General features: G+C 42.8%; 1 protein-coding gene across 4 annotated transcripts in view; it reads right to left on the reverse strand.

Annotated features, from left to right (window-relative positions):
* Nucleotides 1-22,272, reverse strand: part of FCHSD2 (FCH and double SH3 domains 2) — a 131,656-nt gene that overhangs the window by 36,039 nt on the left and 73,345 nt on the right. For 3 of the 4 annotated variants that reach the window (XM_053971488.1, XM_053971489.1, XM_053971490.1), the window contains exons 9-11: nt 6,167-6,289; nt 1,991-2,086; nt 860-931 (exon numbers count right to left, since the gene is read on the reverse strand). In XM_053971488.1, coding sequence (XP_053827463.1) covers nt 860-931; nt 1,991-2,086; nt 6,167-6,289 — 291 coding nt within the window. The remainder of the gene's footprint in view (nt 1-859; nt 932-1,990; nt 2,087-6,166; nt 6,290-22,272) is intronic. The other variant, XM_053971492.1, reaches the window with a different exon arrangement.

Here is a 22,272-nt window from a genome sequence, read left to right on the forward strand (position 1 = left end):
GCAATTAAAATGTTGCTCCATCAATTAGAAAACACCCAATTTCTGACCAATTCAAAAGCCTGAGCAAGAGCCTTCATTCCCTTGTACTTATTGATTAAAAATGGGATTGCCCAGGTAGGATCCCATCAGCTGAGCTACATGGATCCTAAAGAAGCATAATTGAATTATTTTGGGCAAAACTGGTTACAGCCTAAGCAGCTGCAGATTAAAAAGCTGCAGTGCACTGAGGAAATGCAGGAGTTCTGCAGCCCAAGAGGGTTAGCCAAGCAAAGGAGTGAGGAACTGACACCTGAAGGACCCACTCATTGCTCCCCAAAAATTCCTGGAGTGAGGCAGCGCCGGCAGCACACGTGGACCCCGTGAGCCCACACAAGTGCCATGGCACAGAATCCTGGCATTCCTCACACTGCAGAGTTTACTGGGAGTGACTTCCAGCTCTCCTGGCCGTGGGGATGGCCCTCTGGAAAAAAGAGCCAAATGAAACCAGCAATGGGGCTGCATTTCACCAGAGCCTGCAGCTCTCAGACCTTTCCCTCTCACACAGGAGCAGCAACCAGTTACACACAGCACTGGCTTGAGCTGGGAAATTTTAATTCCTGCCCCAGCAGATTAGAGTATCAATTACAAACCCTGTGCAAGAACACAGGAGAAGTGTGAAGTGGCCCCCACGAATAACACCCTTAAATAGATTTTTCCTCCTTGAAGTCTCATTGTGAAAAAAAGCTTTTTTTTTTTTTTTACCTTTTCTGTTTTATATATCTAGAGATTGTGCATTCTGTTGCCACGTGTCCAGAGTGTAAATTCAGCATCCCACATGCACAGGGATAACACAGGGCTGACCAGAAACACCCCCAGGTACCTCTGCTATGGTCATTCTCATAGCACTGACAGGTGAGGGCTCAATCTCCACCAGCTGAACTGCATTAAAACTCTGGATGCAGGGAGTGCACGGGGATGAGAACACAGCAGCAAAGGTTAGAGAGGCACAGCAAAGACTCAGAAAGATTCTGCCCACTGTTATCAAGAACAACCTAAAATTTATCACAGAATATCCTGAGTTGGAAGGGACCCATCAGCATTGTCCAGTCCTGCACAGACACCCCAACAATCCCACCCAAGAGCATTGTCCAAACATTTATTTATGGGAATAACTGACTCTTTCTGGAATAAAAATCAAAACCACAGTTTGTTAAAAGGGAAATACAAAGGAGAGCCAGTCAGGGATGTCAGGGTGACTGGGAAAATCACCCTTATGCAGGTCTTGATCTGAATCACTTGAATGCAGATCAGGACTGCCCAAGTCAGTTCAATAAAGAATTCCAGTCAGAAAAAGTTTATATGCTTTAAAGATCCAAACTTATTTTAAACAGCTGTTTCTTAAAATAACATCCCTAATGTCAATGGGACATCAAGAATCCACTTTAATCAAGGTGCTGTTTGGAAATGCACTTACATAGTCTGATTTACCCACTTTTAATGTCATTAATGATTGCTTTGGAAGCAACACAGAAACCAAGGTAAGATTTTTTGGATATTACCTTGGAATGCAGTGTTTTAACAGTATTATTTTTAATAACTCTCTATATGTATCTCTTAAGTATTCCTTGAGCAATTTAGGTGTGCAGGGACACTTTATTTGGCACAGTTGTAACCCAGTATTAGTGAAAATTAAGAGAACCTCACCAGCAGGATAAAAAGGCAAGGAAATTTAGTAGGAATTAGGTTGAAAGCAGTGAAACAGAGGACTGTTAGTCACAATCTGGAAGCCAAAAAAAGATTCTGCTCTTTTGTGGATGATATAGAGCCTCCCTGATGCTTTTTTTACCATCACCCACCTCCTGCAACCAGGCCACTCTCCCCTTTTTTCCCAAAAATAACATCAGGAGTTAAACCAGCCTGGGTTAAACCAGTGATTCTCTTCCCCATTTAGAACAATCTGCTTTAAAATAGAGCAAGACCAAGTAACTGCAGGGATTCACAGGGCTCTTACAGTGTCACTGTCACTGGGCTGGAACTGGAAAGGCTGAGGTTTGTGGAACACGGAGTTCTCCTGTAAGAACAGCTGGAGATTGTAATCCCGCACCACCTGAGGAAAGAAAAAGGTTTATTTAGGCTCCTTGTTTTGTGACCTGAAGAACAGCTGGAGAGCAAAACCAGCACCGTTTCCAGCTGAGATTAAACCTGCAGCAGAAGCTTGGGTGCACCAGCAGGGAACTGAGGACCTGAGTTGTTCAGAGATACTGGCAGGACACACAGGGGGTGACAAGGACCTAAAATATCCCTGCCATTTACCTACAAAATGAGGGAAAAACCACCAGCTACTGAACAGACACCCCGTGGTGTCACTGCCATAAATATTTTTCCCTCCTCTCGTGGGTAATTTCCTGTGCACTGCTCTTTCTTGAGATGAAAAGTCTTAATTTGGCAGAAATTATTAATTGTGGGAGCTGAAAAGACTTATTTGGAATCATGCATCCAACATCAGTTACAAACTTCATCTCTCTTTATTAAATTGCTTTCAGGGAAAACTCTCCAAGCTTGCATTTTGCTGAAGCAAAACTCCTTCAGCTCCCAAATTTGCTTAATGATACGTTTCAGGCAGCATGACACAGATCCCTAAACAAACCTCTTATGTCACAATTTACACAGATTTACAAAGAAATACCCAGTGATTGCAAGATGAAAAAATAGGATCACTGGTTGAAGAACTCTTAGAGAGCATTCACTGCCTCAATTGATGAAAATGCATCAAAATTATATCAATTTATTATCAAACTGGGGGTTTACATGTACAAAGGAGATAATAAAGATGGTATTTATCCAGAAATAGCGGCATTGTGCATGACCAAGAACTCTGTGCTGCGTGGACAATGGGAAATAAAACTTGTTCTCTAATGCAGCAAAATGTTGATGCTCGTGTTGCTGAAATACTGAACTGTAAAAAATTAATCTCCAGTTAAAGAAAGTAAATAGTCCTCCAGGGCCAATAATACACTCATCTAAACCAGGAAAGTACATAATTACTGCTCCAATCTGAGCAGTTGAACATAAACACACTCAAATGGGGAGAAAACAGACAGGGATTTGCATCACGAATTCCCAGAAATAGAAATTCAGAAAATACTAAAGAAGGAAACATCTGCAGCTTCAGAGGATGCTCAGCACTGATCTGGCATCAAAATAATTTAATTTAAGCAGCTATTCCATTGAATGGTCCTTTAGATCCATGTGAACACTGACCATAGCACACAACCCTGGGCCATGCCAAATTTGTGGAGCTATTTTAACTTCAATTAGGGAAAAAAAAAACCCAAAATGAAGTTACTGAGGATGTGAAAACCTCCATGGGTATTTTTATGTGCTTTCCCCACAGAAATCTGACTCCCAAGCAACGCAGCTCAAAGCAGAAAACTCGTTTTTCCAGCAGCACTCCTAGGAGATTTCCCCTCAGAGCCACAATAAATGGTTAAAAATGAAAACAACTGTTATCAGAACAGGAGGTTTGGGAGGATGTGCAAGCCCAGCACATGAAATCCTGCATTTGCACAAAATATTGGACAACTGATAAAAAGAGAATAAAAATACTCCAAAGCAACACTGTATCCTTGGGATTAAGCTGCAACTTTTCCAAATAGATTTCCTGTTGTTCAGTAATTAAATCAATGTTCTTACACAGCTTCTTTCTGAAGCCAATGTCAATTGACAGGTTACAGCAGACCTGAAATCAAACTTTAAATATATCCCACATGCAGAAACAGGGCACAGTCAGACATGAGATAAAGGAAATTATTTGCCCTCTTACCAGAAACCTGAGGGAAATGTTACTCAAAACAGCAAATGGAATTTCAGAAAATGTTCCAAAGAAAATCAGATTTTATTTTTCCCGAAAGAGAAGTGCAAGAAGGACAAGTCTTGAGTAAGACTGTTCAAGTGAAAAGAACTTAAATTGCATTTTGATACAATCCCAGCCCCAGACTGGTTTGGGTGGGAAGGGACCTAAAAAATCATCTCATTCCACCCCCTGCCATGGGCAGGGACACCTTCCACTATTCCCAGTTTGCTCCAAGCCCTGTCTAGCCTGGCCTTGGGCACTGCCAGGGATCCAGGGGCAGCCACAGCTGCTCTGGGAACCTGTGCCAGGACCTGCCCACCCTCCCAGGGAACAATTCCTGCCCAAAATCCCATCCATCCCTGCCCCCTTTGGGTCAGTGTTCCCATTCCAGTGTCAGAGGAATGACAATGGCCACCCTGACCCAGGAGGAATAAAATCTCCAAAGCTCCAACAACCAACAATGATAAAACTATGAAAAACCTGCATTTTATACACAAAATCTGGTTTTCAGCTGTTTCCCTCAATCTGCACCACATGAGGTGTCAGCCAGCCCTGCCCATCCAAGGAGCCATCCCTGGCACTTGTGGGAAGCAACTTGTGTCCTCCTAAAGCAAATACAATTTAATTCCATCCTCCAAACAGAAATGTAGCTCAGATGGAAGAGCAAAAATATTCCTCCCAATGACCTAGAGTGTCTCTTCCAAGCAGAGCCTGCCAAGCTTGTACTGCAAACTAACAAAGAACAGGTGAAGCATTCAAAACCCCCAATAAATATTTAAAACCTTTGCTTTGATGACAGGTTTATTCTAAATTGCTAACAAATTTATTACATGTTTAACAACTCAAGCTGCTTTTGAAAGACATGGATGGGTTTTGGTGGAGAGAAAATGTTTTTTTTTTCTGTGTTCTTTTTTTCTTGGGCTGATTACTGTAACCTGTTATGGAAAGAAAGGATAAGCAAAGCTTGTGGCAAAATCCACCAGTCAATATATTCAGAGCAAAGCACATCTTCAGCAGCAAAACAACACAAATTTTTCTTCCCCACATTCCTGAAGCACAAGGAGAGAAGCAAATGGAGTTGTAGACACCAGTTGTAAAAGCCCTGCTCAAACCTGCCAGCTGGATTTACACTCCTGTCCCTTCTCCAGGCACTGTGCCCACGGAGTAAAGCACAAACACAACTCACACACACAGCCTGACCCTGTGGTTGTGCAAAATCAGCCAGACCTGGAGCTCTCTGAACCACCCCGACCTCAGCACACACAAATATCTGAGGAAAGGATTCCTGCTCCAAGGAAATGTTTGGATGTGGCGGGTTAGAGTTGGATCAAAGTCCCAGCCAGGCAGCTCTCTGAGTATTCTGAACACAAAGGATCTGATACAACAGTGAAAAATTAATTATGCAGGCATTATACTGAAGCCTGTTTGGCTGAAAGATTCCAAGCCAGCATTTCTGGGGAAGGTATTTGAAGCAGACCTGAATAATACACCCCAAGGTAAATTATTGGAAGTCCTTCTACAACTGAAGAGAAAATGGTGTTTTGATTATTTTTACAGTTGCTGCCAAGTAAATTCAAAGCTGAGGGTGAAGCCCATTTTTCATGCCCTCACTTTAGATCTCTGAAGGTGTGAGATCACTTGCTTGGAGGTAAATAAGGAATGTGTTAAGTAAGCTTTTGCTCCAGGTCTCTGTGTGACTGAGCTCTGTTTCTGGGTGGGTGGGTAAGGTAGAAAGGAATATTATGACTGCACCAAAGCAGCTTTTTCTGAGCTCAATGGCAGTTGTTTTTTTTTTTTTTTTTTCCCCTTCTTTTAGCCCAGCAGATGAATTATTTAAGTATCAAAATTACCCTGGAAGCGATCACGCCTCTCTCAGTCTGGCTGCTCGACAAAGCAAACAAACCACGTCTATGACAGGGCTCTAATTTGTTTGCTGTGTTTGCCACTCTTAATTCCAGGGAGAAAACAGCGTAATAGCTTGGATTTTAAGTTGACAGACAATTATTAAGGAATGATCCAAGCAGTTTCCTGGGGCTTTGCTCCAGATTTCACCCTGCAGAACCCTCAGCTGCAATTTCCCCTCCCAAACGGGCAGGGTGAGGAGAACGCAGCATCTCTGAATGCAAATGCACTCAGGGGAAGGAAGTCTGGGTGCTGGAGTAAAAATTCTCCCCAGGAAAGCTGTCTGGTGCCTTTTAACTTAACACCACTCAGGAGTAACCAAAAATAACAAACTTTCAGTTCTGTCATGATTTTGGAAGCAAATCTCAGGGCCTGGGGATTTGTCCATGCTGCAAGGATTTGGTTACAAAGCATCACTCAGTTCAAACTTACCCTGCTGGAAGTCTCCAGTAAAAACTGGAAAGTGTTTTGTACAGCTTGGCATGTCTCTAGTTCAGTCCTGCTGAATGCCATTAAATAATCCTTAAGGTGATCATATATATTTCCATCAAGAGCCTGCACGAGGGAAAGAAATAAAGAAAATCAGGAAAAGCAGGAAGTAGCTCTGTATACAATTTATCACCCTGGGACCTGCAAGATGCTCACACCATTTTTTTTTTTAGCAGATTTACACCTGTGAGGGAGTGGACAGAAAGAGAAGTGCAGGAAGCACAAGTCTTGAGTAAAACTGTTCAAGTGAAAAGGAACTTAAATTGCACTTTGATACAATCGCAGCCCCAGAGTGGTTTGGGTGGGAAGGGACCTGGAAAATCCCTCACTCACTCCCGCGGGAGGAATGACAGTGCTGGGCTCCCATTAGATGGCAGCACACAGCACTGCAACACCATCCCGGCATCTCCATCCAGCTGTTCCCAGGGGCAGAGCAGCTCTGGAGAAGGGACAATGCTCAGGGAGGTGTCACCGAGGGCAAGGAAGACACGCAGAGGTGCCAGGCCAGGGGGTGCTGCCAACCAGAGCATTCCCCAGGGAGTGGTGCCAGGACACTCAACATCTGGATGGGACATGTCCCCAGCTGTTTGCTCATCAAAACCAGCTGAGTAATAGCTGCCACTTGACTTTCTTCTGTGCACAGAAATACCAAATAAGTAACACAAATTTATCCCAAACGTAGCAGTGACAGCCAAGTTCAAGCCCCAAAGCTCTGCTGTGAGCAGAGCTGTAAAATCACATCACACAGAGCAGGTTACACAAGTTCTGTGTTAAATATGACTTTGCAAGTGACTGACAATGTCATTTAAATAGTTAACTCAGGATGTATTTAAATATATGTGATATGAAATTGAAATAGGTTGTATTTCACAGATATCCATTTAAACAGCGTATTCATGGAAACTGCACACTCCATTTCAACAAACTCGAGAATGTGCTTCTCTAGAAAATTGTATTTGATTGTTTAAATCATTTTGAAAATTTGAAGGGGGAGGAAAGAGTGAAATTGTGCAGGACTTAAGGAATAGTTTCTCCCCTGAAAAATCAAGCCCAACGTTTAAGGTGAGGTGAACAGACACAATAAATCAGACACAAATCCTGGAAGTGTTGGACAGAGCTCAGAGCAACCTGGGATAGTGGAAGGTGTCCCTGCCCATTACAGGGGTAGAACTGGATGAGCTTTTAGGTCCCTTCCAACCCAAACCAGTGCATGGTTTCATGAAATCCCTCAGAAGTTAGGAAGAACAGAAGAGATCTTCCTTCTGCAAAGTTTTCCCAGCAGCACACAGCCACCTTCAGTGGGGGATGCTTTGAGGAGAAAGTCAAATGGTGGGACTGGAATTCTCACATCCAAACTCTGATATCCCAAATCCAATTCACACTACACTATTTTCTTCATCCTCCACCTTCCAAGTGTAAAGGAATTTTTAGCAGAGGCAGATTGTTTCCTCCAGCCTTACACATTAAACCTGCCTCAAACTTGGTAGTTCTGTGGCCATCAGGAAGCCATTATGGCAAACCAGTGGCAAACTGGGAATTCCTTCCAAGCCCCCACACTCTGGCTGGTTTGCTCAGAGGTTCATTCAGGCTGGGCTGGTGTCAGCTCCACCAAACACTCTGTTACACAGAATTTTAAAAAATTCTTATCTCAAGAATTATGTAATACAAGCTTAGAGCCAACTGAGGAATACATCAGGAAATTCCCAGCAGCAAATCCAGAGAAAGCAGGCAGCCATACACAGACACAGGTTCAGTTCTTGCTTGTGCTGCTGTGGGCACGGCAGCTTTGCTGGGATTCACAGGATTTGAACATTCCCTGTGCTTTTAGCCCTGAAGGGACGAGCCCTGGGTGCCACAGGAGTGCCAGAGTCACCACCCCATTCCAAGGGCACCCATTTCACATCCAAGATGGGCAGCCCCAAGAGCAGCTCAGGCCTGTGCTCACAGAGAATACAAATGATGGGTGAAACTGCCAACACTGCCTGTGCTCTCCCTGGGGGACCACGGGAAGCCTGAAACTCCCCCAAAACAGAACTGTCAACTTTTATCTGCTCCTAAAGCTTTTCAGCTCAAACACCAGGGCTGGAGCGCAGCTCTGCTAAGAAATGTAAAGAAATAATTTCAATTTGGCAAAGCAATTCTAAGTGCTCAGTTTGCAAAGCAGCTGTGATTTTTTTTTCCATGCCACGATTCCATAAAGGAGAATTTCCCAGCTCCATATCAAACCCAAATGTTGTTTTTGTGTCAAACCCCACACGAAGGGCTCGTGTCATCACATTTAAGTCCTAAATGCTGAGCTCTGCGTTGGGTTTTGACACTCTGGGTGCTCTGCAGAGCCAGTGGAGAGAAGCTGGTACTTGTGTGCCGTGATTGATCCCTCTCCAAGATAGATGGCTAAAATAGGTCAGCTGAAAGGCAGGATGCCAAGGGCCTATTCCTCTTCACTGACCGTAAATAGTGCCCCCACAATTAGCTCACACAGACACGGCAGGCACACACAGCCCAGCCCCACACGTGTTCATTCCCTCCAATTATCATCCACGCAGCACTGGGGATTAATTCATGTCCAGCTGCAGCCTGCAGCTCGAGGAATAGTAAAAAAAAAAAAAAAAAAACAAGAGGGAGAAATATTAACTTCATTATTTCCCCCCTCCTCCCGCAATGACCACAGCTCTGCTGAGATGCCAGAAACCCCCACAGCGTGATATTAAAAAAATAAAGATATTTAAGAAAGGACATCAGAGCAAAGTGTGGCAAAACATTAGGGAGCACACGGGTCTGTCAGAATGTGAGAACTGCATTACAGCCTGGCTCCTTTCTTTAATTAAAAGCAGTTTCAATATGATGAAGTTGTTAAATACCGATGAGAGCAGCCAGAACTGAAGTTCTGAAAGTCACTGCAGTATCACACAGGCAGGGCTGAGAAAGCAGCTCCAGCACAGGCTAAAAAGCACAGAAAAGGTGACATCCCATCAGCCACAGCATCAGAGAGCTGGCTGGCTCCAGACTTGCAATAATAATGGGTTTAGCCTTTCTATAAAATGGTAATTGTTACATCGAGCTGGATGTGTTCATATTAAAACAAAAGACTTGACTTGCTGAACTGTAGGATATAAATTAACATTCACGTGGGGTTTTATCAGCTGAATCTCATTCACTTACAAACGCCCTGACCCAAACCACTGAACATCACAGGTTTTGAAAGGAAAAGTCTTTTCAAAATTTCTCATCACACAACTTGAAGGGGAAACTGGAAAAAAAAAAAAAAGAAAATCAAAAAACCCAACACCCATTATTCCTTACAATGGCTTTTGTTCTCTTTCTGACTCTCCAGAGAGCACTAAATCACTTACTGTATTACAATCCCACTGAAAAACCTGTCTTTTTGTCAACTTCAAAAGGAAATCAAGGGGTTTTTTAAAAAAAAAAAAAACAAATCTGGCATCAAACCCAAGATAATACAAAGTTAAGTAGCACAAAATTACAACTTCCAAGGATAGAAAAAAGTCACTGTTTTTTTTCAGAAATCATTTCTTTACAGAAGAATTGCCACACTAAAGGTACAAAACTACTTCCCCCTGTGTCCAAGCTTGAGAAGCCGAAGGCTGGAATTAGGGCTGAGAAGAGTTGAAGTTGTTAATAAATGCAATGGGTACACAACAAAACTAAAACCTATTTTAAAAGAAACCCTATATATTAACTCAAACCAATACAATTATATACAGAGGGAATGGGACAAGGTTTCAACATCCGAGTTTCATGTATAACTTTGAGAGTTTTTCCCAGAAACAAAACTTCAGTCCCACTTCAGATCATCATTTTCAGGAGGGGTTTTTTTTGTTTCAAGAGATGATACAAAACATTGTGGAAATTTAGCTTTAATCATTCTACATTCTATGAAAATTCCCTCAAAAGCAAATATGTAAATGAAAGTATTTTAGCTATTATTAGGACATTTGGTTGCCTTTGGGAGGTTGTTACTCATTTAAAAGAACATACAATGTGGAAAAGACCCTGTGTAGAATTTTCATCTTCATTTATGTGACTGACTTTGAGGTCTCTTCACTAAAACACTAACAGGTCTCAGCCACACTCCACTTAAAAATTACCATTTCAATACCTTGGAGAAGACAGAGAACAAGCTGAACTACTCTGGATTTTTTATTTTAAAAGCAAACAGAAATTAAAAATGGAAACTCTCTGCCCAACACAATGGAGACCAGAGTTGTGTGAAGCCACCAAGGTGAGTTTTCCCTGTTATCCCATTTATTTCTGAAATATTCCTGGTATTCTGTTCATGTTTGTCTTGTACAGAAACTCCTAAAATCTGTGCTGAAGCCCTGGGTAATAATTTTACACTTTAAATTCAGGTGTTCAAACTAAACCTCTCATTTAACCACCAGGCACCAAAACCAGTGCTAGGTTAAAACCCCTCAATTAAAGGCACACTTGTAAAGCCACGTGGGTTTCACTGACTAATTCACACCAGTCTCATCTGAATCACCACTGCCTAGAAACAATTTGATATTTGCAAACACACATTTATGTTTTTATGCATTTTAAACTCCCTCACCCCACGCTTGTGACAAGAACCATCATCCTCGAACAAGGGGTGGAATGTGATTATCTTTAAGGTTCCTTCCAACTCAAACCATCCTATGGCTCTGTGAGATTAAGTTTTTATTTCAAAACATCCATCCTTCTCTGAGCTGATGCCACCCAACAGTTTTTGAGGGCTGATTTTGCCACTGAAATCCTTGGCAAAGGCTCCCCTGAGTTGCCACCGCTCGGCCGGAAACAATAGAACTGATGTGGAAGGCAAGGAATTTCCTTACATGGGTGGAGGGAACAGCACAAAATGAGAGCTGACCCTCCCCTGCCTGAGCTGCAGCCTGAAAACAGAAAGATAAGGGAAAGAAATGAACTGAACAAAAATCATTGTGTCTGTGGAGTGGTAACTCCTCTGTACAGGCAATGGGACTGCATCCCGGTAATGTGAGTGATTTTCCTGTTCAGGAGTCAAGCCCCCAAATCAAAAGGGAGATCTGTGTCATAGATTCCACTCTCTATTTTATATTTATACTAAAATAATTTTGTATGTGACTGTATTTATATGAAAAATGAAAATTAAATTCTTTCACCACCCTACTCTCATTTGCACTAAACCCCCTTTTATCTATCCCCAATCTGCTTTGCTTTGAAAACCACTTGGAATCCATTAAGAACAGGGACTTGGGTTCTCATCCTTTATTTTCTGTAATTACTCTAAACTTTTCCTTACTTAAAATTAAAAGCCCAACAATCTGAATTGCAGAGCAAACACGCTGGGTGAAGCTTTTTGAGTGCTTGTGCTTGAAACTCCTGCCTCCAATCCACTAAATAAACAGAGTGATCTCACGGATGGCACAGTCTGGGAATTTTCAGCTGAATGATTCTGGTAAATGAGACTCCACTGAGGGTTTTAATTTTTATGTGTCAGAAAAGATAAAATTAATATTAAAAGGAAAGGTTGGGGTACAGACAATAATAATTGGTCAACAGGTATGCTTAGAATTAAGGCATCAACTTCAATATTTTCTAGGGTGAGAAGTCTCTGTATTTTAGCCCAAACAGAGCAACAAATCTCCTTTTATCTGACAGTGAAGAATAAAGCATTTTAAAAACTGATCTAAAACTCAGAACAAAGTCAAGAGGCTGGATCAGCTGGATTTGCCACACTCAGCACTATTCAGAGCCGTGAAATGGAACAGCACTTCCCAAGGACGTGAGGAGAAGGAGGAAGGAAGGTCAGGAAACTCATCCTTTCTGGGTAACAGCTCCATTCCACAGTCACTTTCCTTTAAAAATGCTGATTCCTGGCATCAGTTTCTCCTAATACACAAGAAAAGCTGCTTATTTCTCCTTTTTAACCCTTCCACCCCTGCAGCACTGAAATCCCTTCCTCTCCATCACGACCCCCTCAATGCAGAAGTAAATCAGGGCTGTGTTTGTCAACAAAACACAACATCTCTGTCTGAATTCCCAACAAAGCCCAGCTCAAAGCCCCAGCAGTGTCCCCTGAACAACCTGCCTGGAGCAACTGGAGCTGCTGGCATCAGGCTCCAGCATTCCCAGAGATCCCACAGGAACAACTGTGCCCTGTCCATGCCCATCGGGGATTTCAGGGCTGCAGCCTGACTTCCAAATGACAGGAAGCTGCTGCCCAGCCTGCCCTTTGCAGGCTCCCTCTTGGGGAAAAATCCTGGTTTTCTGCTGAGTTGTGCAAGTAGAGAAAGCTGCTAAGGAAAGCTGAGGGCAAACCCCAACTCTCTTCCCCAGATCAGGAGTGCTGGACTTCCTCAGCCTGCAGGGAGAGCACCCAAGTTTTAGCTCTGTAAAATCAGGATTTTGGATTAACTCAGGAAATTGCATCCAAAGCAATGCAGGGCTAATCTAAGGCTGTAAAATTATCTGTATCCCAGATATCTGTATCTGTAATCTTACACACACAAAGGCTGTATTGATGAGTCTGCTTTAGTGAGGTCCAGATGCAACTCACTCTTGAAGTATCACCACCTAGTTCTGCCTGGGAATATCTGAAATCCAGTGCCTGGAGCACTGCACCCAGATCCAGAGTCTTGAGCACAGGAAAGACATGGACCTGTTGTAGCAGGCCCAGAGGATGCCAGCAGGTCTGAGTGAAGAAGGGTTTGAGTCCCCACCAAAAGATCCTCTCTGGCTTCTGCTCCGTCCTGAACTTCCACAGAAAATAATTTTAAGGAATTTTTATAACTGTGTCACTGTCCTGTGACACAGGACTGTCAGCTGCTGCTGACAGTCAGTTGACTGACACAACTGTTGCTGTCAGGCTAATTCATTTCTCCTGTTTCTTTTTGTTTTCCCCAAATCCCCATCCTGCATGACCACGTGCTATCCAGGAGTGCATTTGCTCAAACCAGCTCTCACCAAGGAAGCACAAGATATTCCAGCTGAAGAGCAGAGACACATGAAAAACTGGGAATAAAACCAGCAGACCAAGAGGTAGGAAGAGAATATAATGTCAGGAATAGAAAGTGCCTCTTTAAATTGACACAAGGTTTGATGAAACTCAGAGTTTCCTCTTCTCCCACACCCTGCAGGAGCTCTCACCACGGCAAACAGGGGAACAATGGACACTGGAAGACCACAAGAGCCCCACGTTCCTTTCAGCTGGGTGCCCATGAACACACTCTGCACTTTCCCTTACCCCAGAGCTTTGTGTTTTCTGCTGTCAGGAGTTTGGGGCTTGTTTGCAAGTTCTTTGTTTGCTCTCATTAGTCACTTGATGATTGTTCTGCACATCATTTTGTTCCTTTACAATTTCGCCAGGGTCATTGTTTTTACTGACAAAACCTTTGTTGTTGGGGTGCTGCAGTCTCCTCTGAGCACACAAAAATATGGAACAGCCACCAACAGATGCCTGTCACCCTCCCCCAACGCTGGAAAAACGTCCCTTTAAAACAAGAATTACCGAAATTATTGATAATAACAAGATTTGCCTCCACCATCTCATGGCAGTGCCCTGCAGCTGTCACATTTTAGGATGAGGGTCTGGGAGGTGAACACAGGCATGGAAGGAAATGCCCTTTATAATTCCTTGAATTGCCACAAGGCTGACAACAGTGAGAGTTACCTGGTGGAGATGGCACTAAATTAACACTCCAGGGTTAAAGGACAATTCCACTGAAATCAGTGAGAACACCTTGATGTGAGACTGCCATAAGCATGGAAAGCCAGATTTTCAAACTCTACCATGCAAGGCTTAAAAAAACCTGGGAGATAAAAACAGACCCTAGGAATATCTAGAAATACATTCCCCAAAAGTATCTCCCAACACTTCCTGGACCTAGTCTGCTTTTTCTTGCACAGCTTTGGAATAAATCCCAGGGGGATTCCACTTTTGACAGGATGAATTTTTAATAAACTGCATCTTTGCTTTTGGGCTTCCTCATTCTTGGGGAGAAAAGAAAAAAAATGTTCTGGCTCAAATCCAACTTTTGGAAAATGACTTTGTGGCAGAGCTGTCACCATGATGATATCTTTGCATCTGCAGAGTACAGAGTGCTCTACACACTGCTCATGCCAGTAATAATTGGCTTCCTTCATGTGGAAAAATGTGCATTTTAATCCTTCAGCACTTTGACACCATTTCTGCTCTTCAGGGATTCTTCTACTGACCACAAGACCATCGTCATCATCACAAAATGTCTGAGGAACAGCAGTGGGGTGTGTGCTCTGTCTGGAATTTTTAGTTCTTCTTACCCAAAAGTAAATTATTTTGCTGCTCAGCTCAACAAATATTTTGATATTTCAAGATGATCTGGAAGGTAAGTTAAAGAAATGCACTTTGCTTGAGAACAGGCCAGAGCTGATTATATTTACCTCCTACAAAACCAAATCTCACACAGAGAACCACCTCTGGGAATTCTTCCTTACAGAATTCCATCCAGATTTACCAGGATGTCTCCATATGAGCTCTCATGCCACAAGAGAACCACCCCTGACTCAGCCATAAGCTTGGATAAATCCAAATCTTTTCTGTATTACAACAACACAAGCTAAGGGAGGGAAACCTTAAACTGACACAGATGTGCACATGAAAATGCATTTCACAACAAACCCCAATGTTTCTTAATAAATATTTTCCTTGAAATATTTTCTTAAAACTGTTTTCTTAATATGTTCTTATAAAAATCAAGAAACAAGCATTTTCTTAAAAATACTCCCCTGGCAGATAAAATGCATTAAAAAGGAGTTAAAAAAAAAAAAAAAGAATAATCAGATACTGAGCATAAACACTCCTCAGGAGCTTGTGTTTACTCTTTTGCACCCTTGCAGTTTTTTAACCACCTATTTTGCTGGGTTTAGGTTTTAATTCAGTTGATTCAATCTCTGTATTATCATTTTCATTTACTTCTTCAGATAAATCTCCTCAACAAAAGCTTTTCTACCCCAGCACAAGCTGCTGTTCCCAACTGCTCCTTGGATTTATCACTTCCATCTGTTTATTTTCTCTACTTGGGTTTCTAGTCACCTGTATTCAGTGAACAGGCTATTCAAAAGCTGCTCACAGAGCAGGTTCAGGGATGGAAATGTCCCAATATTAAAAATGTCAATAATTTAATATATTCCCAAGCGTTTCAGGTTCTTATCGTGCCAAAGAGATTCCACCTGCAGCTGGATGTGGTCCTGCAAATGCAACAGTGCTCTGTCTCACCCACAACACGAGTGGTCTTGTTGGGATATTCAGAATATTCAGGCATTTTCCAACTCAAATTACAAATTCAATTAAATTTTATGCTAACACATGAGACAATTAAGCAATATGAAGAGAGCAGAGTGGATCTCACACAGGGAAGCCCACGTTCCTGAACAGGCACCCTACACAAGGATCACTCTGCCAGTCACACTGAAATGCAAGGATCAAATCCCACAAAACTGTTTCTAGGAATTTCTGCAATCTACACAAATGTGTTCTTGTAAGGAAAATGGCCCAGAGTCACAGCACTGTGATTATTTGCAATAATTATGGAATCACAGAATGATGACAGCAATTATCTCCCACAATAAAGGGAAAAACATGGTGGGGGTAATGCCAAAGGTATGGCAGCTGCAGGGCAGCAGGAAGATTAATCCGGGGTTCCCAAACCCCACTTGGGAATTCTGGGTGCCAATTATGCTTTATTACCTTTAGAAGTCCATTCTCAATTATCTCCAGGGGAATCACACTAACAATTTATGCTTGCACTCCTTGTAAGCACCAGTGGGTGAGGACAAAGATAATTTGGGCCTGAAGTATATATAATATATATATATAAGTGTATATATATATAATTATATAATTATAAATATTGTGGAAGGTTTTTTCCCTTACATAAACAGATTCCCCCCCACCCCCATCCAAAAGCCTGGCACAGAATCCCCTTTCCAAGCAATATTCCTGAACAAGGATTGAGGATTTTCTGATCTTCTACTGTTTGACAGGACAGTGCTGGGTAACAAAAATCAACAGAAAAATGAACAAAAATGGGATCTTGTGCTGTTAAATCTTTTAATTGAATCACTTCTGAAGGGTGGCCTGATTGGGAATACCTAAATATACTTTGGTCTCCTGACAGTATTTGTTGAACATAACTGCATTAAAGTTGAGCTCCTTTTCAAACTTATTCCAACCCTGTAGGATTAATACTCAAACCTTTTTAAAAACTCCTTAATTTCACAGTGCCACTGCTCAGAGGCCCTCCCGACAGAGTGGGCAGAGCAGAGCAGGAGACTGAAATCCCACAGGAAGAGACATCCCAAGGATCTGGCAGGGCTGGGATTTCTTTGATACAAGGCTTAGTCTTCAGTGCTTAGTCTTTGCTATTCAATAAATTGAGCCTTTCAGCGAAGTTAATTCACTGAATGCTCCAATATCCCCTCTTAAATTAGAAATGGGGCTCCCAGAGCCAGCCAGGAGAAGGGTCTGTGCTCAGTGGGAATGTTGAGACACAGAATCCAGGGATCTGGACCTGAAGTCACATATGAATATCATAAAAAATACACTGCAATAATCCAGCTGAATGAACTGACACCGAATCCAACTGGATGAACTGCCCAGTGAGAAGAGCAGAGCCTGACAGAAGTGGATCAACTATCAAAAAATGTTGAATTATTTGGGTATACATAGAGCCACGAACATCTGTGAACATTTTATGTAGGAAAAAAGGCATTTCACAGATTTGCCATCTTCTTTTTATGCACTTTTTTTTCTTGGAATTCTGTATTTTTGAAAATTATCTTTTAGTAAATTGGATTCTCATCTGTTAAATTACTATATATAATATATATAAGTCTAGTATAGCAAACACTGTACAATTTTATTAATAGGAGCAGTTTAAAATTTTGATTTCTAATACCCTTAAGCTTGAACTAGAAACCCAATTTTTAACTCTCTCCATGTACCTGGTTTAACACTCCAGTCAAAAGCTTATCCAAGAAAATTCAGGCACCCAAATCCCAGAATATTGTCATGATTCCTCCTAACAATTTTTTTTTCATGTTCATTTTGAATCATTTTCAGCTCCTCATGACTTTTATGTGAGATGAAAAGCCTTGAGCCCAAGCACTGAAAGTTTCCTGAAGTTTTAAAAATCCATGAGGATTTTTAAGAAGGTCCTCATGGAAGGAGGTGCTGGAAGGTGCTGCTGGATGCCCTGGACAGTGCTGGTGCCACAAGGAAAGTGCATGGAAAAGGTTCTTCCCATTATCCACAAGCAACACTGGGAATACCAGAGATTAATTCCTTTAATTAGCATTCCAATCCTACAAGCAATTACCTCAGGGCTTTGATAATTTGTGAAACATTATAAAATAATATCCTGCTTCAGCTGGATGACACCATTCCACAAGTCAGCCATCAGGAATCAGGGATTTAAGGAAGCCACTGGTAGGGAACATTTCTTCCCTCTACACCAAGGGGGTCTAGCCTGGCTGCAAAGCTTTTTAAGCAGAGATGACAACTTGAACAACAGATGGGAATTTTATTTTTGGAGATCAAACCTGCAGGTAGGGAGACAAATCACACTGGAGCATTCCCACTCTTCCTCCTCCTCTTTGCATGACTGAGCTTCTGGGCCAGCTCTACAATCCATTATCTCCTTTGCAATTTGTGAAAACTAAATAGGAGTTTTCAGCTGCAGGAAGGGATTCCAAGGCAAGGAAGTTTTCTAAAGACTGTGCAAAAACCAGCTCTTGTCCACACAGGCAATGAGCAGCTCCACACCTCCAGCCATCCCAAAATACCTGCACTGTCTCCAAACACAGCAGAGCTTTGGAAGCTGAAAGAATAAAGAACCCCTCAAAATTTGACAGCTGGGCCCTATGAGCCCCTCAAAGATCTGTGAAAACTCTTCCCAGGTTTGCCTCCCTCTCGGCAAGACAGCTGTAGATTAGAAACCATTTTACCGTTTTCCCATAACGTTTTCTGGGATTTAATTAAAACTTCAAATTCAGTGTGACATTTCCCAGCTCACACTTATTGGCCTTGTGCTATTTTGGGCCTCATCTCCTTGTTATAATTCTTCTGCTGCTTTCATTAGTGAAGTCACTCAGAAATGTTTTGTCCTGCCACTGATGACAGAAGATGAGTCACAGAATCACAGGATGGGCTGGTGGGAAGAGACCTTAAAATCATCCCATTCCAGCCCTGCCATGGCAGGGACACCTCCCACTGTTCCAGGTGCCTCCAAGCCCTGTCCAACCTGGCCTTGGGCACTGCCAGGGATCCAGGGTCACCCTGTGCCAGGGCCTGCCCACCCTCCCAGGGAACAATTCCTAATTCCCAACATCCCATCCATCCCTGCCCTCTGGCAGTGGGAGCCATTCCCTGTGTCCTGTCCCTCTGTCCCTTGTCCCCAGTCCCTCTCCAGCTCTCCTGGAACCCCTTTAGGCAATGGAAGGGGCTCTGAGGTCTCAACATTTTCAGTAAATTTTACAGTTTAATATCTCATTTAACTGGACAAAATCCGTGCACACACATTCAATTTTAAGAATAATCCACGAGTTTGTCAATGGAAACACGTCCATTCCAGGTAACTCATTTAAACATTGGGTGGTTACGAGTAACAGCAGGAAAAAAAAAAAAAAGAGGAAAAAAGTAACTTTTCCCTGCTTCTTCAACTCCCCCAGTGCATCAGGACTTGCTAAAAACAAAGCCCTGAAGCTAACAAAACCCTGTGAAGGATCTGTTTGGGATGCTTTTCTCCATGAATCCTAAAGCAGGAACGCTGCAGCTTCTGGTGAAAGCATGGCTGCCCCACCTGCCTCCCAGACAGAGTGGACCAGGTGCTTCCTGAGCTCCAAGGCTGCTCCCTGGCACAGGGAAGTATTTTGGGAACTGCTCTCATTGTGTTACAGCGTGGCTTTGAAACAAGATGGCAGTTTCATTTCCTGCTCACAATGAGTGGCTTTATGACAGCTGACCAAAATATCTCCAAGCCCCATTCAAATCCCAAATGGTTTCTGCATAAAATCTTTAAATGGAAAAAAAAAGAAAGAAAGAAAGAAAGAAAAGTGTCTTAGGTTTTCTGCTACCTTCCTCAACCAGATTCCTTTCAAGTAACTCCTTCCCAATCCTAATCCTTACACTGCCTTCCTGGTGCCTTCTTACTTGTTTTACAACATTCAGCTTAAATCCCTGATTTCATCCCTGATCATTCTCCCTCTCTGCCCCTGTGCCCAGGTGAGAGCCCACCTGCAGAGCTGCCCCAGCCCTGGGGACACAGCAGCAGCACCTGGAGCTGCTGCAGAGAGCCCAGAGGAGGCTCCAGAGCTGCTCCAGGGCTGGAGCCAGGCTGGGAGAGCTGGGGGTGTCACCTGGGGAGGAGAAGGCTCCAGGGAGAGCTCAGAGGGCTAAAGGGGCATAAAGGGAGAGCTGCAGAGGGACTGGGGACAAGGGATGGAGGGACAGGACACAGGGAATGCCTTTCTTTCATGAGCATCTGTAAATTCACACTGCTCTTTTACAATCAACCCTTTTCTTAAGTTATTCCTGTGAAAACACCAAAGGAAACCTCACTAAAGTCAGTCGTATTATCAAGAAATAATTTACTTCACCATGAAGAAATGGTCATTGTTTTAAGATAATTAAGTTGCCTGAGTTCCATATTAGACTTTGCCATGCTGCTTTTACACTGCACTGCCCAGCCATGGAGGAATAAACACCTGGATGCCCGAAATAAATGGGTTTCTTTGGATCAAATGCTTTACCAAGGGATTCATTTGTGACTGAAACACGAGGAGAGACAGACTGACTGTCACCAGGCCAATGTGACCATGACACTTTCTCATCTTCACAACAGAAACAGCTGTGACTCAGACCCACTCCTGTGCCTCAAGGTCGCGTGGAAAGTCTGCGTGATGAGCAACGTGATTTTTCAGCAGGTGAGTGGTGGATTTGGAACTGAAAATCCACATTTTACCTGTGAAAAATTAAAAATGTAATTGGAAATGTAAGAATTGGGGGGCAGAGGGCAGGGATGGATGGGATATTGGGAATTAGGAATTGTTCCCTGTGAGGGTGGGCAGGCCCTGGCACAGGGTGTCCAGAGCAGCTGTGGCTGCCCCTGGATCCCTGGAAGTGTCCAAGGCCAGGCTGGACAGGGTTTGGAGCAACCTGGGACACTGGAAGGTGTCCCTGCCATGGCAGGGGGTGGGAATGGATAGTTTTTAAAGTCCTTTCCAACCCAAACCATTCCACGATTCTATGACATAGATACACCACAATTACTGGTGCAAATACCATTTACTAAGGCCAGTAAACCTCCCTTGCTTGTGGTTTTACCAAAATTAACATCAAAAGTTGCATTTCCAGGGCAAATCCTCTTTTCACTTCCCTGCAAACATTAACTCACAGCCAGCTGGAATCCAGGGGCTCTCAACTGGAGGTAGCACACATTCCATGGACTGTGAACAAGTGGGCATGTGAGAGATGAGCATTTAATAAAAACATTGAACAAGAGACCACAATTAACGACCCAATCATTTATGTGGAGGCAGAACTACACTACAACCTGGAATTCTTTTCCCCCGGGTTTGATGTGCACATCAACACAGAGACAGATGTCCCTGGATGGGAGAACAGCGTGGGATCAGGATCAGCTGCTGTGGAACCTACACTGAGCATCTTCTGGAGCACTGGGATGATGTGCTGAGCATGATCCCTCCAGCCACCCCCCTCTGTGGGAATGACCACGAGGAGCCCAAGCACACTCATGAACTGCCTGGGAAGGGAAAGTTCCTGTGCCCATCTGATGCTGGAGATAATGCCACCCATGGCTGCCTTAACTGGGATTACAAAATATTTGTGGCTCGCAGCTGACAAGAACAGGAAGTGAAACAATAGTTCTTTCACTTGCACAAGTCCCCTCTGCATTTTTAAGGGAGTTTTACAGGATCTTAAAAGAATTGGTAGCACTGAAATAATAAAAGAGATTTATAGAAGAAAGTGGAAATCTCTGGTGACTTCAGAATTACTTTATCTTAATGCTATTTTTTCGTTGAGGGGCAGACTTTCCGTTTTAAAAAAGGAATCCCCTGGGTGCTTCTAAATCATTCCAGAAAGTTTGAAACAATACCATGGACGTAAATTGATTTCTTACAGTGATAATATTGGTTCTGCTTGTTCCAGAGGCTACAGAAATATATGCTGATGTAAATGGTATCCTTTTATTTCTACAGGACACAGCAGTGCTGGGATAACATTCCTGAGCTAATTTAAGACTTGCAGCTACTGTGTCAACTTATTTTTCAATTCAGATGGAGCCACCAGGGGAAAGAACCCTTTGCCACACACATCTTATTAATTTCAGGGCATAAAGCAAATTATTAACTGAAAGCCATCAAGTCCTCAATTTGGGGTCATTTTTATAAACACTGCCAGCTCCAGCTGAATCTCATTTGTGCAAGCCATGTTTGGAGCCTGCATTTCCATTTGTTTCAAATGATCACTGAAAGTGCATGGGAAAAGTGATGGATGACTGTGCTGAAAACAGAGAAGTCAACACAGCTTCACAAAAACTCCCAACCATTCCAACAAATAAAAACCAGGGCTCACCAGAACATGAAGGTTCCAGCACTGCTGGAACTCATGCAGTTACTCCACTTCATTGCAGGAAAAAAAAAAACCAACCACCAAAAAAAACCAAAACCAACCAACCAACCAAAAAAAAAAAAAAAAAAAAAACAAAACCAACCAAAAAAAAAAAAACAAACCCTAAAAGAAAACAACCAGAAAGCAGAAGGTTAAATCCCAAGGAGAACCTCCTTACCAAAAAAAATTGCTGTTTTAAGGAATGATAGAGTAATTCAGGTTTAAAAGGGAGATACTGGCTCAACCTCTGCACTCAGAGCAGGGTGAAGTACACCAGGTTGCTCATTCCCTGGAAGTCAGCCAGATCTCTGCCTCTATCAGTCCTTAAAAACAGGCAAGGGTGTGGAAAAGCCACACTTCACCTCTAATTTTACAAATGACCCTCTCAAATTAGCAAAGC

The sequence above is a fragment of the Vidua macroura genome, chromosome 2, assembly GCF_024509145.1.
Source record: "Vidua macroura isolate BioBank_ID:100142 chromosome 2, ASM2450914v1, whole genome shotgun sequence".
In the NCBI taxonomy this organism is placed as follows: domain Eukaryota; kingdom Metazoa; phylum Chordata; class Aves; order Passeriformes; family Viduidae; genus Vidua; species Vidua macroura.